At 46.3% G+C, this 19,409-nt stretch overlaps 1 protein-coding gene across 2 annotated transcripts in view; it reads left to right on the forward strand.

Annotated features, from left to right (window-relative positions):
• Window positions 1–19,409, forward strand: part of LOC144686402 (neuropilin-2-like) — a 104,735-nt gene that overhangs the window by 48,486 nt on the left and 36,840 nt on the right. For both annotated transcript variants that reach the window (XM_078551552.1, XM_078551553.1), the window contains exons 8-10: window positions 10,168–10,312; window positions 11,834–12,192; window positions 15,477–15,621. In XM_078551552.1, coding sequence (XP_078407678.1) covers window positions 10,168–10,312; window positions 11,834–12,192; window positions 15,477–15,621 — 649 coding nt within the window. The remainder of the gene's footprint in view (window positions 1–10,167; window positions 10,313–11,833; window positions 12,193–15,476; window positions 15,622–19,409) is intronic.

A 19,409-nucleotide genomic window follows, 5' to 3' on the forward strand; every position in this document is an offset into this window, starting at 1 on the left:
CTGGGCTCCCGATCAGCTTGAATAGGCATCAGTATTTTTATCAAGACAGACATTAATCTATTATGTTTGAATATCGTCCTGTATGTATATAGTCTCTTAGACAGCCACACAGTAATCCCTCCCACCAGCATCCTCTGTTACTGATTGTATCTTTACTGATGTTAGTTCAGCTCTGTCACACTGGCACTCAGTAACTCCTCACCCCTGTGTCCCATGGTACTGATTATCTCCACTGATGCTAGTCCAGCTCCATCACAGGCTCACTCAGTAGCACCTCACCCAGTGCCCTGTGTTGCTGGCTGTATCTCTACTGATTTTAGTCCCATTCCCTACACAGCCACTTAGTGACCCTACCCCCCAGCAGCCTGTTGGTCATTATAGCTCTACCAATGTAAATCCAGCTCCCTCACACTGGCACTCAGTAACCCCTCTCCAGCACTCTGTTACAGACAGTACCTCCACTGATGTTAACCCAGCTTTTTTTTATTCTTTCATGGAATTTGTGTATGTCTAGCATTTATTGCCCATCCCTAATTGCCCTTGAGAAGGTGGTGGTGAGCCATCTCCTTGAACCACTGCAGTCAATGTGGTGTAGGTACACCCACAGTATTGTTAGGGAGTGAGTTCCAGGATTTTGACCCAGTGAAGGAATGGCGATATAGTTCCAAGGCTGGATGGTGTGTGGCTTGGAGGGGAATTTGCGGGTGATGGTGTTCCCATGTGTCTGCTGCCCTTGTCCTTCTAGGTAATAGAGGTTGCGAGTTTGGCTGGTGCTGTCAAAGGAGCCTTGGTGAGTTGCTGCATTGCAACTTGTAGATTTTACACACTGCTGCCACTGTGTGTCGGTGGTGGAGGAAGCGAATGTTTAAGGTGGTGAATGGAAGGTGACAATCAAGCAGGCTGCTTTGTCCTGGATGGCATTGAACTTCTTGAATGTTGTGGGAGCTGCACTCATCCAGGCAAGTGGGCAGTGTTCCATCACACTCCTGACTTGTGCCTTGTAGATGGTGGACAGGCTTCGGGGAGTCAGGAAGTGAGTTACCCCAGAATTCTCAGCCTCTGACCTGCTCTCGTTGCCACAGTATTTATATAGCTAGTCCTGTTCAGTTTCTGGTCAATGGTGACCCCCAGGATGTTGATAGTGGGGGATTCAGTGATGGTAATGCCATTGAATGTCAAAGGGCAATGGTTGGATTCTCTCTTACTGGAGATGGTCATTGCCTGGCACTTGTGAGGCATGGATGTCACTCACTTTTCTGGCTTGTTGCTGTCTTGTTTCATTGTGACCAGGGACAATAAACTGATTCCTACAATGGAAAAACATCATGGAATGAAAAATGATTTTATAAAATCAAAAGAATAAATAGATAGGCTGAAGTGAGAAGTTTATTATAATTTTTCCCACTTATGTTTTGAGCAAAATGCTGGTGACAAGACTTTTCCTTGGGCCTGAAGAATCTTGGATTATATTACAAGCATCAAAACCCAACAGCAAAAGGAGGAATTAGAAGCCAGTGCTGCTGATCTTTTGTCTAGACAAGGTGGATTTCCTTGCACAAATATAGCTCAGTAAATAGATTGAGGAATGTGAAATTTAGCACTTGCATTAAATCCTGTCAACATACCACTCACTCATTTACCCCTCCCTATTATTATCTGGGAGGCCCAGGGATCAGCTCAATGTTGGGATACCTGGGGAGATTCAGCAGTTGAATGGGAGTTTGCGGGGACTCGTGGTGGGTTGGGGTGGGGACAGTAGGGGGTGGAAGGGATGAGAGGGAGTGGTGGTGGAAAGGGGCTCTGCTGCAGACTCTGTGCAAGGTCGGCCTCTGATCAGGTAGTGGCAGCTGGGTAGTTAATTCAATTTTTTGCTTTCTGAGAGTCGTCAAGGGAAACCTGCATCGCTGTTGATATGCGGTTGTCAGCTGGAGACACAGCGTCACAATGTTGTGACAAGTGAGACTTTGCAGCAATGAAGCAGCAAGCGGCAACTGCGAGTGACAAGAAGGGCAGACTTTCATTTCGATAGCCTCTTTCATGACCTCAGGATGTCCCAAAATGATTTACAGCCAATGAAGTGCCTTTGAAGTCACTGTTGCAGGGAAATGCGGCAGTGAATTTCTGCACAGCAAGCTCCCACAAATAAACAATGTGATACTGAGAAGATACCTATTTCAGCGATATTGGTTGAGAGAACATTTATAAGAGCGCATGAAACAGAGGCAGGATTAGGCCATTTGGCACATTGAAGCTGCTCTGCCTTTCAATGAGATTATGGCTGATTTTCTACCTCAATTTCACCCTGCCACCCTATCCCATATCCCCTGATATCCAAGAACCTATTGATCTCAGTCTTGAATATAATCAATGACTGATCTTGCATTGCCCTCTGGGATAGAGAATTCCAGAGAATCTCCTTAGAGTGAAAAAAGCTCTCCTCATCTGAGTCCTAAATGGTCGACCCTTTAACCGGAGGCTGTAACTCTGTGTTGCCCCAGCCAGGGCAAACATCCTCCAAGCATCTACCCCCTCCTTAAGAATTTTATACATTTTAATTAGGTTGCATCTCATTTTTCTAAATTCTATTGAATATAGGCCCAGTCTATTCAATTTCTCCACCTCAGATAACCCTCATATCCCAGGAATCAGTCTAGTTAACCTTCACTGCACTGCTTCTAAGAGAAGCACATCCTTCCTTAGGTAATGAGACCAAAACTTTATATACAATATTCCAGGTGTGGTCTCACCAAGGCTTTATGCAATTGAAGTAAGACTTCTTCACTCTTGCACTCCAATCCTTTTGTAATAAAGGCTAAAATATCATTTGCTTCCTTAATTGCTTCCTGCACCTGTATGTTAACTTACCATGATTCCTGTAGCAGGACACCCTTTGATATGTTTCATATTATTTAGGGGCCATTAAAAGAGAAATGTTGTCTTGCTTACTCATCTGAAGCAATCCACAGAAGTTAATTTAAGGCCTGGTTGGAGAGATGCAGGAATGATGTTGAGGGAGGAGACTGTACAAGAACCATCATCAGCTGGAGTGGAAAGCACTTTCCACAGCTGCCTGTAGAAACCTGGCTGGAAACTGGCCAAGCTCACTTGCAAATGTGTTGGTGTAAACATGCATCCTGGAGAGGGCTTTTGAACCTGATGGTTGCCACCTGCTTTTCTGGTTCATATTCTGCTTTTCTTAATAAAACAAAAGCATTTTCAACCTAATGCCCATTGTGCTTGGTAATGCAGACTCCTGATCAGTGAGAACCTACCGCCCAGTTTAGTTACTCAGGTTTCTTGAGCTGCATGAGCCTTTCTGATTGCTGGCTATGCTGCAGGTCATGGGTACTGTAACTTACTCAAGTACCCATGACCCGTGTGAAATGTGACAGGAAGTGTCGTCCACTTTTAGGAGGAGGGCCACCATAACAAACCTGTTTCTGACCTTGGCCAACTCCATCTTGTGCATACGTCAGACAGTGGTCACTAGGCAGAGATCAGATGCAGGGGGAAAAATCGTTTGGTCCCATTGGCAGTGGGTGTCATGTTGGCCGTGAGCGGACAATATGGCAAGAAGGCCAAAAATTGGTTTTAAGCCATCGTGAAACTAGTTTGCGATTGTCCGCTCCACCCGTCAATGGCGTTTCCTGCCGGGAACCTAATTTCAATACTTTAGCATCTCATTATAAGCCTTGCCCTCCGGAATCATCCCTCCACACTGGATCATCCAGGCACGCCGGTGTCATTGCAGCTGGTGAACTGCACTTCACTCAGGACTTTGAGGCTTGTTTGCCTATCTTGTTTCAGGCAGCACTCATGGTCATCAGCGCCAGGCTTCACAGGCAGCACCACCAAAGTGATTTTTAGGGGGCTTAGGGGCAGGTCTCTACCTACCAGACCAGTCGTAAGGCAGGAGTGGCTTTTCAATGGTTGCAGGGCTAAGGTTTGCTTGTGGAAGGGGGAGAAGTGGCCTAAGGCAAGGGAGAAGCTGTACTGGGGAAGGGGGGTATCCCAAGGTGTGTGTGGGGCACATGGTGATTTGCGCAAGTGGCCTCAAGATGGTGAGGGCTGAGGAGGCAGTCTCCAGAGAGAAGATGAGGCCAAATGGAGATGTGAGGGTGTGTGTGTGAGAGAGTGAGTGGTGATGTCCCTTGAGCTGGCAGTGAGTGAGATGCCAGTGAATGTTTGATGGGTTTGTGAGTGTGTAAGTTTAGAGTAATGAGATGGTTGCCTTACCCTGGTGGCACAGATAAAATCATTCATTCTTTTTCTGCATTGGATGGTCAACCTCTTCTGTGCAGCATTGGCATTGACCACCATTGCCACCGCCTGTCAAGCCGGGGTGGTGAGATTGCTGGACCTCCTGCGGCTAGAGCAGGGATGGAAGACATCACATCGGGCCTCCAAAAGGCATTCCAGTGACAGGCCACTGAACTCTTCTTGGCTTTCGGGGCCATGTCTTCACTGGAGCAGTCCTGGGCTGCAAGCATTGAGAATTGTGTGTGCATGGCTGCAGTTTAGATATGGCATTCGGTGTGCGGAAATGGTGAAGTCACAGCGTGGTGGGCAATTCAGAGGCCACCCGCCAGTGAGACGGCGAGTTTCCTGTGGCTGCATAACTAACGGGGCGGGAAGCGGATGGTATGGCTCAAAAACCCGCCATTGCGGCTTACGGGTAAAACATCGTTTTTCACACCCATTACCGCATTTAGTACAAATCTGGGACGATTCTGCCCAGGAACTCTGAAGGACTCTCCCATCCCAACCAAGAGGTATTAATAATAATAACTGCAACACCCCCTTGGAGGTCAGCTCACTCACCTCTTGAGTCCCCTCTGCTCTGGGTGTTTTACGGTGGTTGGGTTGGGGGGGAGGAGTGATGGGGGTGGTGTTGTTTAGGTGGGGCGGAGGGGAAATGGGAGAGCTCAGCTCTTCTGTGATGGAATTAATCAATCAAGATTAATTCTGGAAATCTCTTCCACTTACATCTGTTACTCTGCAGGGTGGGAGAGGAAGCATTTCTAATCTCCAAGTCGCCTCGAGGCTTATTAATTCTTTATTTACACTGATTCGAGTACAGAATTCCAATGTGCTGCTGTATTGTAAGGAGAACATTAAAATGTATTGGTTAAAGCAGTTTTCCATTCATTATAATTAAACTGAACGAAGAGAGCTGCAATTGTTTCAGTAAAAGGAAACCATAGAATCCATAAATAAAAGGCAGGAAAGTGGAGTTAAGGCCACAATCAGATCAGCCATGATCTTATGAAAGGGTGAAGCAGGTCCAAGTAGCCTACTCATGCTCCTATTTCTTATGACCTTATGAACTCTAGCAATGAGTTTGATGCCCAGACATCACTGTTGATTTATGTTGCTGGTCAGACAGAATGTTCCCAAAATCCACCTAGTGGCGTGTTGGGTGGCCAATGTGATCCCCTCCTTCCCTCCCCATGGATACAACTGGCCTCCCAATACTCTGTGAACATGGGGTAAACAGTGGGTTGCTCTCCTCCGGTGTATTCCTGGAGGTTCCGTCACTTGACCTCCACCACTGGCGCCCCACACCAATCCCCCCCCAACCCCCCACACAGTCCTGCCATTGGTCCATCCTCCAGCCTCACTGCCTCCATGGCCAATCAGAAAGGGGGCAGATATTTTGATACCTGATTGGATTAATCTTGACTGACATTCAAACAGCCCTTTTTCCCCAACCTCCATTTATCCAATTAATATATGGAAGCCTTCAGGATAATGAAAAGTACATTTAAATGCTAGGTTTTTCCTCATAACCGTGTCCTGGAGATTAATCTTTAATTCTTGGAAACTCCAGGGCAATCCTGGAGGGATGGCAATTAGCTTAACTATATCTTACCATTGCAAAATGGCTGCTGAATTTACTTGCATATTGGCAATCCTTAAAGAAATGAATTGAACTTGAAGCACTTAGGAGAGCGTGGATAAAGTATTATGTAATGTTAATGTTTCCTCTTGTCCACATTGGAATGTTTGGTTTGGCGCCTTGTCTTCTCAAAAATTCGCTGACATTAATTTCTACCCTAATTTAAAGAAGCCGGGTTACGTTCAGTGGAGACGACCCATTTGGAGTGCAGTAAGTGGGATGGGATTGGAAGAGAGAGATTTAGAGACTACTAAGGAAATTAGCTAAATTGGACTGAGACATCTGTGAGTTGGAAGAGAGCACTTTCTTTGTGGAAAATGAAGACGTCTTTTTAGGAATAAAACCAGTACATAAACAATTGAAACACAACTTTGATGGCGAAGAAAGAATCAGGCCAGGTGCCAAGTAACCTTTCTGGCGCATGCCTTGCGATGTTCTATGAAAATAACTTAGGCAATAAGGGACCTTCCGTGCATGAGGCTGTAAGTTTTCCTTCAGGACACAGTTTTCATTGACACCTCAAGGCTGTAGCAGGTGCTCTAGAAAAATAGGTCCCTGTGGAAAACTTCATCCCTCAGCGCCATGGGGCTAAATTAAATAGCATGTATTTTATTTAGACTGGTCCAGGCTAGGCAAACACGAGAGGCACTAAAATATGACGTGATTTGAAAGGATAGGCATCACTGAATCACCACTTGCAAGTTCTTACCTTGCAAAATATAAATTCAGGAGCGCATACGGAATATAAGTACTTACCTTAGCTAGTTTCCAAGCATGAAATATTCTATCTCACACCCTCATTCCCCCAGTCAGCTAACATGGATCACTAAAACAAATCATAGTATTTATTCAGCGAATTCGGGTCTGGATAATGAGTTCAATTCTTCAAATGGCGCTCTGGATGTGAAGATCACCCTTTTCAATTTGGATTCCAGTTGGCGAGATCAGCTCTTTAAACAGAGGCCCTGATGATGAGTCAGTTTTGGCCCTCAGTGGTGAACTTTCCCCATGTTAATTAGGACTGTCATTGGCAACCCCCCCTTCTCTTTAGATTTCCTTATGGCCACCCCTCATCCCAGCCCGTTCCCACCCCCACCCCCACTGAAACCTTTAATTGAATACCACTCTACTTCCTAGTTACTTCCAGAGCTTATGTTGCAGCACCAGAAACCAATCAGCACACACAGAGATCAAATGTACCAGGTAGGATTACCGACTGCAATCAAATGTATTCCTGGAGGTTTCATCACATGACTTGCCCACAGTGATGTACTGCCTCCCTAGACCAGTTGGAAAGCAAAAAGACTCATTTCCCAACTGACTGTCAGCCAAACAGATTTTTTTTCACCTATTTTCACCTGTTTTTTTTTATATCTGGTAAAGAGAAATGTTTCAAAGAAAATCGAACAAAAACAATCCTTTTTTTTTTAATGTCCCGATGATTTTCCTCCAGGGTTGCCCACAACGTTGTCCTGGAGGCTGATCTACAAGAGACTGCAGGCCAATCCTGGAGGGTTGGTAACCCTGGGACTTTGCTTTCGGGGGTTGTGAGGGGTGAAGGGGAGTTGTAACAAAGGTCAATGGGAAGGATAAAACCTGAACAAGGCTTTTGTACTGAGAGAGCAAACACGGGCCCCTTCAATGGAAAATTCCAGCATGTCAACTTCTGGTTACATTTTAAACGCAAAAAAAAAAATGCCAGTAAATCTCCTCACACTAAAACTCTGCTGCTGGGTAACTGCAGCCCTGTTCCAGTTTGAATAAGACTAATGTTCCACCAGATTTCCTCAAATTCTTTTCATCCCAGAGGTACTGTGTTGGAAAGGTTAGAGTTGTAAGTAAAATTCATCAGTTCCAGCAGCGCTCAAATGCATAATTAGCCCATTTATATTCGCCTCGTCTGCTAGAATCCAGCCTAAATTAACTGCTCCTTCAAAGCAGAGTGGAGGTTTTTCTGTTAATGCGAGGACCGCGGGCTGTAATTTCCTCGCTTCGCCCTCACAGTCATAACTCACGGCAGCCAAAATGAGACTCAAACCGCACATTTCGCCAACATGCTGGTGCTCTGACCCTCAGCCTGGAAACTGGCTGTGCATTCGACAGTGTTTAAAGATTAGGATTTTCCACTTGCACCTCATGTGTAAATCCCACCGAGTGTCGCTCCAAAGCCCCAGTTTTTAGACGGGTGGGGGGGGGGTTGGGATTTTAACCAATGGGTAACATTGCAATTCGCTCCTGCTCACCCTCCCATCTTCCACCCTCTACTGCCCCTATCCTCCCTGATACCAAGTCCCATTCACCCATCACCCCTGCACTCTGTTGACTCACATTGGCTGTGAGCCTCCTTCTTTCAGATTGTAGACTGAACTGTTTCTTGCCTTGTTGGTGGCTTGATGGGGGCAGGGGACCCCTTACATATTGCACAAGATGACACGACCAGAGTGGTGATGGCCTTCATAGCCTGCGCCTGGACTCTGTGAGCCTGGTTGTTTGTTCCCTGGAGAGGGCCAGGAAGGGGGAGGGGTGCGGGAAGTGGTAAACAGGGACCCGTTATCAAGGGCTGCGATCATGTCAAGACTTAGCTGATCACAGAACAGATAAAGATGAGGAAGGCCATTGCATTCATATCCAGCCCACCTTTATAACCTGTTTCTGTGATTTATTGTACTCATCCCAGTGGGCCCCTTCTCTTTGTCCCTCCTAGTACACGTTGTTTATCCCTTCTCACAATCCTTTTTAAATTTGATTGATGATTCCGTTTGGACTCCCTGTTAGTTTCGCAGGCCAGTGAAAAGGACCCGCCTGGTTTTCCATGTATTGTAATTAACAGAAGGAAAATGCATTCACAGCTTGGGATTCCCAACTGCCAAGCAGTTTTCCTTTCTGCACTTTTCGATGCCAGATGCCCAGGTGCCAAAGGCGATGGATTCAATCCTGTCTCCGAGCAGCAACATTAGAGTGATAGAGGTTGCTGAGGTAACATACAGTTGTACATGTATTCATAGACATACATGCAGATAAATAAACGCAGACACATGCTTTTATCACACAGATACTTATATAGACATATTCACATAGGCAGACCAACACATACATATAGATGCATACCCGCAAATACAGACAAACACCGATGCATATACACAGATATGCCCTCAATGACGCAGGCACACACCAAAAAATTAAAATATAATGGCCCAAATTTTGCAGTCAGCAGTGAAGGAATAGCACTTGCTGTTCACCTCATTAACAGGGTCCCACAGAGTTTCACAGGTATTAGGGTGGACACTTGCTGCCATTGGGTGTCTGGCCTAGTGTAGCATTCTCTTCATGGAATCTATGGCATGTGTGAGCAAAGTGAGGAACAGCGAAGCTCTTCATCCAATCAGGTTGAAGAATCCTCAATGAGAATGTTTTTCAGTTCATTGCCGTGTTTTACTTGGAGCTGGTGTACTTGGTCACCACCTTTGTCCCTTCCGACACGGCGGTCTTGGCCAGTTAGTTCCCTGGGCAGTAGCATGTGGAAGGTGGTCTGGATCTCCGCTTGTTGTAATGGACCAGGCGGGAAGCCTCACCTGTGATGCGCTCGAAAATATCGTTCACGAATGAGTTCATGATGCTCATGGCCTTGGAGGAGATGCTGGTGTCGGGATGAACGTGCTTCATCACTTTGTAGATGTAGATGGAGTAACTCCCCTTCCTCGACCTTCACTGCTTCTTCCCTTCCTTCACTAACGGTTTCTTTAAGGCTTCTTGACTCCCTTCTTGGGAGCTGGTTTCTTCTCATCAACCAATGAAACATGCGGTGTCTAAATCAGGAAGTATAAAGCAGGAATGATAAATTAAGTTTGAACCATGTGCAGAAAGCGAAGTAAACATTGGGAGAGAAAGCTGGTATTAGAGATAAAAGAGGTGGAGAAAGTTTAAAACAAAGAAAATTGTCCAAGTGTTAAGAACTGTAGCTTGTGAAATCATTGCAATGAATACTTAACCTGCTTATGTCAATTTTCTCTTTTTTTTTAACTTTATCTGTTACCATCTGAGGGCCTGAAATTGGGATTGACTGTTCTTAAATAGTGTGTGAAAAATCAGCCAGGGTTTCAGCTGCTGATTTCCAAGCTGAAGATCTGGCTTTGTGCATTGTTTCTCACTTGGCGTAACAGCACCACGTTTAGAACTGGGAGAGGGGGCTTTAAGGAACAAGAAGAAGCAGCTTCAAATGAATCCTTGTGCACATCAACTTGTACTAAAGCATTTATTTCCTTCTCTAGTTGTTTCCGGCCAACACAGATGGTAACGAGGTGGTCCTGAACACGCTGACCCCACCTGTCCTGGCGCGCTTTGTCCGGATTAGGCCTCAGATGTGGACCAATGGAATATCGATGCGTTTTGAGCTCTATGGATGCCAGATTACAAGTGAGGTTTCCCTCTTCCCTGCTCTACTCCCCTGTCAATTTTTCCCCCCCTCTTTATTCTTTCATGGCATGTGGGCATTGCTGGCAAAGCCAGCATTTGCTGCACCACCCCTCCTTGTCCTTGAACTGAAGATTTCAGAGGACAGTTAAGAGTGAACCACATTGCTGTGGGTCTGGAGTCACATGTAGGCCAGACCAGGTAAGGACAGCAGATTTCCTTCCCTAACAGGCATCAGTGAACCAGATGGGTCTCTATGACAACTGATGATAGTTGTCCCAGTCACCATTACTAAGACTAGCTTTATATTCCAGACTTACTAACTGAATTCAAATTTCACCAGCTGCCTTGGCGGGATTTGAACCCATGTCTCCAGAGCAATAGCCTGGGCCTCTGGATTACAAGTGTAGCGACATCACCGCTATGCCACCATCTTCCTTCCCTTCAGGAAGCACATGTCAAGATAAGTGAACGGCCTTTGCTGTGTCCATTAGTTTTGTCATTAATTCAAACTGAATGTGCAAGAAAATGTCATGCCTCGGTCGAGATATTAAATAGACCATTGTTTTAATTTCCTGACAGCGCCCACCCTCCCTCTCCTCCCACTTCTCTCCTGGATATGTCGACTCCTTGAGGCGCTGGCATTGTACCTCACCCAAGTTCCATGACTAGCCTGAGACTAGGAAGCACTTAATCTGTAAAAGGCCTCACAGACAAACCCAATCCTGCCCTCACGTATGTCATTTTCCAGCAGGGACCTTGATTTAAGGAAGAAAGAACTTGCATTTATGTATAGCATCTTTAATGTAGCAGAAGTCTACGTTACAAGGCTTTTCATAGGAGTGCAATCAAACAAAATTTGTCACTGAGCCAGATAAAGAGATATTAGGATAGGTGACCAAAGGTTTGCTCACAGAGAGAGTTCCTAAGAAGGAGAAAGAGGTCGAGAGGCAGAGAAATATACAGTGGGAACTTTAAAAACTAGCTTTTCATTTGCAGGGAATCGGGCATCGCTGGCCAGGCCAGCATTTATTACCCATCCCTAACTGCCTTTGAGAAGGCCGTGTCGAAGCATCTTCTTGAACTGCTGCAGTCCGCCACAGTTTCTTTTGGTACAACTGGTTTGCTAGGCCATTTCAGAGGGCAGTTAAGAGTCAGCCAGGTTGCTTTGAATCTGGAGCCACAAAAAGGCCAGGTCAGGTAAGGGTGGCAGATTTCGTTCTCAAAAGGACATGAGTGAACCAATTGGGTTTTTATGATGATCTGTGGGTTATTAGTCCACTAACATAACCACAACCCTACCGTACCTAGTCACAGAACTCAGGGCCTGGTCAGCTGATTGTACAGTCACTAAAGGTGGAGTGAATGTAATTGAAGTTTCCTCAGGAGGCTAGAATTAGAAGAACACAGAGATCTCAGGAGGGTTGTAGAGCTGGAGGAGGGTACAGATGCAGGCCACACGAGCTTCTTAAGTTCCAATATAAGGTGCCCATTGCCATACAATGACGCCCTCTCTTTTAACAGATGCACCTTGCTCCGATATGCTGGGAATGCTTTCCGGAATTATCCCCGACTCCCAGATCTCGGCCTCCTCTACGCGGGACTACCACTGGTCATCAGGCAGTGCCCGGCTTGTTGCCAGCCGATCTGGATGGTACCCACGACAGTCTCACCCTCCGCCTGGCACGGAATGGCTCCAAGTGGCCTTGCCCATCCCAAAGACCATCAGCGCCATCATCATCCAGGGTGCGCGAGGAGCATCGGTGGTGGATGGCGGGACAGGAGGGGAGAATAAGGCTTTCGTGCGGAAGTTTAAATTAGCTTACAGCATGAATGGAGTCAACTGGACATTTGTGAAGGAATCAGGAGGATCACGACACAAGGTATGGCCCCTCAATTTCTTCAATTTTTTGCAACGTATTTGTGCCCATTAATGTTAACCACTGCACATGATGTTTCCACAAGTTTAAACATTAAACACCTTCAACATTCACTCCCTCTGCCGTTGACACATAGTAGCAGCAGTGCGTACCATCTACACGATTCACTGCAACAATTTGCCAAGGCTCCTTAGACAGCACCTTCCAAACACACGGCCTCTATCACCTAGAAGTACAAAGGCAGCAGATAGATGGGAACACCATGACCTGCAAGTTCCCCTCCAAGGCAAACACCATCCTGAATTGGAAATACATCGTCGTTCCTTCAATGTTGCTAGGTCAAAATCCTGGAGCTCCCTCCCTAACAGCACTGTGGGTGTGCCTACACCACATGGACTGCAGCGGTTCAAGAAGGCAGCTCATCACCACCTTCTCAAGGGCAACTAGGGATGGGCAATAAATGCTGGCCCAGCCAGCGACACCCACACCCCATGAAAGAAAAAGTCCCAGTCAGAATGGAGATGATTGGGTCTTTCCCCTACCAATCACATCTGGGGCTGACAACTGGGATTGATTTTATGTACATAAGCTGTATAACTATCCTCCACCGCACAGCATTTTGCTGGAGAAGTTATCCTGCTTTTATTGGGAGACTTTGCTGTAGTTTTGGTTGTGAGCTCTCTTTGCTGTAGCTCATAGAGAGTCTGCTTAACTACTCTGCTTGCCGCAAAGTAGACTTTGGTAGGTCCTGCCAAAATTCCACTCTCCCTCCATCTTATTTGCCGACACTGTGGGATCAATACTCATTCTTAAAAAAAGGCAATCATTTTTGTTCTCTTGAATACGCTAACACACCAGGGTGAGGGGCGTCGGGGGAAGGCGAGGGGAGGGGACCTTGACCATAGACATCCAATATCTGACACAACTGTACGCTCCAATGTGTGAGTCTTCTAAGTGGTGAGTTTTTGGGGGCTTTTGGGCCGCTAGGGTTGTTGTATCTAATCACCTTCAGCCACATCCCACATTCTTACCAGCTCATCGGACAGGACCGGAGTGGGAACTTCGGCCGACATTTTTCCATCCAGATGGAAATTAATTAAATTAATTTCATGTAATTTGAATGCGAACTGAAAAACCAACTTGCAATCTTAACCTGTGCAGTCTTACTTAATTCTAAAGCTTTCATTCCCTCATGGGATGGGATGTGGGTGTCAATGGCAAGGCCAGTATTTGTCGTCCATCCCTAATTGCCCTTGAACTGAATGACTTTCTAGGCCATTTAAGAGAGCATTTTTAAGAGTCAACCACATTGCTGGGTCTGGAGTCACATGTAGGCCAGACCAGGTAAGGACGGCAGATTTCCTTCCCTAAAGGGCATTAGCGAGCCAGGTGGGTTTTTATGACAATCAACAATGGTTTCATGGTCACCATCACTGAGACTAGCTTTTAATTCCAGATTTATTAATTGAATATAAATTCCACCAGCAGCCTTGTTGGGATTTGAACCCATGTCCCCAGAGCATTAGCCTGGGCTTCGGGATTACTAGTCCAGTGACACTATCATTACGCTACCATCTCCCATTATTAAAATAATATGATGTGTTTTATAATCTGTGTGCAGCAAGAGGGGACAGTGACAGCTACCCCTGGAATCTCGCAAGGGTGGTATCGAGGTGCTGTTTCTGTACAAAGTACTAATACAAGCACAAATGTGGGCACCCTATGTTAGGAAGGATGTCGAGGCTTTAGAGAGGATGTAGAGGAGATTTACCTGAACGGTAATACTCAAAATGCTCACTTGTGTGGCTCCTGTCAGGCTCAGGCGATGCCAGGAGTCTGTGTCTGTCTAGCTTAAGGAAGCAGCATGTGTAAAATTTCATTGAGATCCCATCGCAGATTGGCAATTGGGATGAATTGTTGCTGGCAACTCTTTCCTCTATTATTTGCCGCAGTGAAATTGATGCTGATCGCGCATATTCTAAACTCCTGTTGCCAACCTAAAAGGCTTCAGGAATAGTTGCCACATGCACCAGTGGCCACAGTGTGGGCCGAGTGCGCGTGCTCAACTACTCCTAATGCCTTTTCGGGTGCCGGCAGGAGTTACAGTGGACTTCGAAAGCATTGCCGGAAAGAGAGGTGGAAGCGGATTCAATTGTAATTTGGACATATACTTGAATTGGACATATACTTGAAGGGGAAATATTTGCAGGGTTATGAAGAAAGAACAGGAGGAATGGGACTAATTGGAGAGCTCTTTCAAGTAGTCAGCAGGGGCATGATGGGCCGAATGGCGTTCTTCTATGCTGCACCATTCTATGATTCCATTGTATGATTGGAGCAGTAGAACTCTTGAGACAAAAAGGTGCAGCCAAGAGAGAAATGGACAGAAAATCAAGTAGGAAAGCCCTTTATATATATTTATATATATATAAAAAACCGATGTTTTTCATTATCAAAGAATGAGTGAAAAAGCCTATTGCCAGTCTGCGTTTGCTAATTAATAATTTAGTGAATTTGTTTCCAATTGACTTAATTTCCATTTCCTAGCTAAGGGCTACATGGCAAAAACAATGTTCAGAGCAGTTTGTAACATTTGCATCTCCGCCACATGCCAGAAAGGAAGTGAGAGAGAAAATCTTACATTTCGGCAGCATCTTTCGTGTCCTCAGGAAGCGGAGTCACTCTTGTAATGTGGGAAGCACGGCAGCCAATATGCGCACAGCAAGCTTCCACAAACAGCATTGTGATAATGACCAATCTGTTATTTCGTGTTGATGTTTGAGGGATACATGTTGGCCAGGACTCAACGGAGAGCTCCCCACTCCCCAGCCTTGTTCCAGGCTGACACTCCAGTGATGTATGTATAAAGTGTGTTGTACAGTTGAAGGTGCCATCTTTACAGTGGAACCACAGCCCCGTCTGTCCTCTCGGGTGCACTTAAAAGATTCCATGATGCTACCTTGGTCCTGGCCAATATTTATTTATTTCATTGCTGCTTGTGGGAGCTTGCTGTGTACAAATTGGTTGCAGCTCTTCCTACATTACAACAGCAACTATATTTCATAAAAGCACTTCATGGGCCGTTAAAAAAAACACTTCGGGACAGCCTCTGGTCGAGAAAGGTGCTAAAGAAATGCAAGTCTTTCATTCGTTACGCCAATGGATTTAGCTATTGCCCCGTATAGTTCAATGGAGGGGTCAGTTTGCAGTGCCTCCTGTGTTGTATAGATACCTGTGGTAGTTCTTTGGTCAATTTTGCTTACTCTGTCTCTCCTCATTGTCCTCAGATGTTTGAAGGGAACATGAACTATGACACTCCTGAGATTCGGAGGTTTGATCCTGTGCCTGCACGGTTTGTCCGAGTGTATCCAGAGAGATGGTCTCCTGCCGGTATCGGGATGCGCTTTGAATTGCAGGGGTGTGATTTACTGGGTAGGTGCATTCTGAAAACTGTCATTGGTATGTGTGTTTTTACCCCTCTGTGTGTGTGTGTTTGTGTATGTGTGTGCACATGTGTGTGTCTGTGTATGTGTGTGCACATGTGTGTGTGTGTCTGTCCGTGTGTCTGTCTGTATGTCTGCGTTTGATGTTTGTGTTTGACTGTGAGCATATGTTTGTATCAGTGTCTGTGTGTGTGTTTGTGTGTGTGCATGTATGAGTTTGTGTGTCTGTGTCTGTGTTTGTGTTTGCCTGTGAGCATATGTTTGTATCAGTGTCTGTGTGTGTGTGTGTGTGTGTGTGTGTGTGTGCATGTATGAGTTTGTGTGTCTGTGTCTGTGTTTGTGTTTGCCTGTGAGCATATGTTTGTATCAGTGTCTGTGTGTGTGTGTGTGTGTGTGTGCATGTATGAGTTTGTGTGTCTGTGTTTGTGTTTGCCTGTGAGCATATGTTTGTATCAATGGCTGTGTGTGTATGTGTATGTATGAGTTTGTGTGTGTGTATGTGTGTGCATTTTCTCTGCACTTTCTGTCTACAATAGGGCAATGGATAGTTGTAACTTCCTGCCAAAGTGACGCTGTCAAGGTCAGCGACCTGATGTTAACCACAAATTCCGTTTCGCAACTTTGACAGATTTCATCTCTGTAAGACCTTGATCGATATCAGTCATGCATTCACAAAATCTCACTGACATTCATGTATTCTGACTCATTCATATCCTTGTTTATACTCAGGCTCACCCAATCAGATCAGCACTCTCATACACAATCTTCAAACACATAATCTCACTCACTATAGTACTCAAAAACTAACAATATCATATTCATTCCCATTCACACACAATCTCACTCATCTCAGGACTCACACTCACACAGAATCTCATTCACCCCAGGACTCACTCTAACACACAATCTCACTCACTCTGGGACTCACACTCACACAAAATCTCATTCACCACAGGACTCACACTCACACACAATCTCACTCACCCCACGACTCACACTCACACACAATTTCACTCACCCCAGGACTCACACTCATGCACAGTCTCACTCACCCTGGGACTCACACTCACACACAATCTCAATCACCCTGGGACTCACACTCACACACAATCTCACTCACCCTGGGACTCACACTCACACACAATCTCACTCACCCTGGGACTCACACTCACACACAATCTCACGCACCCCAGGACTCACACTCATGCACAGTCTCACTCACCCTGGGACTCACACTCACACACAATCTCACTCACCCTGGGACTCACACTCACACACAGTCTCACTCACCCTGGGATTCACACACGCGCAATCTCACTCACCCTGGGACTCACACTCACACACAATCTCAATCACCCTGGGACTCACACTCACACACAATCTCAATCACCCTGGGACTCACACTCACACACAGTCTCACTCACCCTGGGATTCATACACGCGCAATCTCACTCACCCTGGGACTCACACTCACACACAATCTCACTCACCCTGGGACTCACACATGTGCAATCTCAATCACTCTGGGACTCACACACAATCTCACTCACCCCAGGACTCACACTCACACACAATCTCACTCACCCTGGGGCTCACACTCACACACAATCTCACTCACCCTGGGACTCACACTCACACACAATCTCACTCACTCTGGGACTCACACTCACACACAATCTCACTCACCCCAGGATTCACACTCTCACACAATCTCACTCACCCTGGGACTCACACACGCGCAATCTCAATCACTCTGGGACTCACACTCACACACAATCTCACTCACTCCAGGACTCACACTCACACACAATCTCACTCACCCTGGGGCTCACACTCACACACAATCTCACTCACCCTGGGACTCACACTCACACACAATCTCACTTGCCCTGGGACTCACACTCACATACCTCATTCAGCTCAGGACTCACGCTCACACACAATCTCACTCACTCTGGGACTCACACACGCACACAATCTCACTCACCCTGGGACTCACTCTCACACACAATCTCACTCACTCTGGGACTCACACTCACACAAAATCTCATTCACCACAGGACTCACACTCACACACAATCTCACTCACCCCACGACTCACACTCACACACAATTTCACTCACCCCAGGACTCACACTCCCTCATAATCTCATTCACCCTGGGACTCACACTCACACACAATCTCACGCACCCCAGGACTCACACTCATGCACAGTCTCACTCACCCTGGGACTCATACTCACACACAGTCTCACTCACCCTGGGATTCACACCCGCGCAATCTCACTCACCCTGGGACTCAAACTCACACACAATCTCAATCACCCTGGGACTCACACTCACACACAATCTCACTCACCCTGGGACTCACACTCATACACAGTCTCACTCACCCTGGGATTCATACACGCGCAATCTCACTCACCCTGGGACTCACACTCACACACAATCTCAATCACCCTGGGACTCACACACACACAATCTCACTCACCCTGGGACTCACACTCACACACAATCTCACACAATCTGGGACTCACATTCACACACAATCTCACTCGTTCTGGGACTCACATTCACACACAATCTCACTCACCCTGGGACTCACACTCACACACAATCTCACTCACCCTGGGACTCACACACGTGCAATCTCAATCACTCTGGGACTCACACACAATCTCACTCACCCCACGACTCACACTCACACACAATCTCACTCACCCTGGGACTCACACACGTGCAATCTCAATCACTCTGGGACTCACACACAATCTCACTCACCCCAGGACTCACACTCACACACAATCTCACTCATCCTGGGACTCACACTCACACACAATCTCACTCACCCTGGGACTCACACTCACACACAATCTCACTCACCCTGGGACTCACACTCACACACAATCTCACTCACCCTGGGACTCACACTCACACACAATCTCACTCACCCTGGGACTCACACACTCACACTCACACACAATCTCACGCACCCTGGGACTCACATTCACACACAATCTCACTCGTTCTGGGACTCACATTCACACACAATCTCACTCACCCTGGGACTCACACTCACACACAATCTCACTCACCCTGGGACTCACACTCACACACAATCTCACTCACCCTGGGACTCACATTCACACACAATCTCACGCACCCTGGGACTCACACTCACACACAATCTCACTCACCCTGGGACTCACATTCACACACAATCTCACTCACCCTGGGACTCACACTCTCTCACTGACTAGCGAATACTCCGTTGTACTTGCGCACTCGGCCTTAATCTCTTACAACCTCAGGGACAACAACAGTACTATACACAGAAAATGCTAGGAGCACTCAGCAAGCAAGGCAGCTTCAGTGACACAGGATCTTCAGTTTGTTTTTTTTTAGATTTTCAGCATCAGCATGAACAACAACAACTTGCATTTATATAACACCTTTAATGTAGTAAAACACCACAAGGTGTTTCACAGGAGCGTTACTGTGCAAAGTTTGACACCCAGGCGGATAAGGAGGTATTAGGACAGGCCTCCAAAAGCCTGGTCAAAAAGAGCTGAAGGGATGCCTGAGAGCAGGGAAAGGAGGTAGAGAGATCTTGGTTTCTGGTTTGCTGGCTGGTGTCTTCATGTGTGACCACACACACACACACACACAAACACACACACACAGACACAAACACATACACACACACACACAAACACACACACAAACACACACACACACACACACGCGTAATAAGTTGGCAATATTCATGCCAAGAAA

This window comes from Cetorhinus maximus, chromosome 11 (assembly GCF_964194155.1).
Source record: "Cetorhinus maximus chromosome 11, sCetMax3.hap1.1, whole genome shotgun sequence".
NCBI classification, from domain to species: domain Eukaryota; kingdom Metazoa; phylum Chordata; class Chondrichthyes; order Lamniformes; family Cetorhinidae; genus Cetorhinus; species Cetorhinus maximus.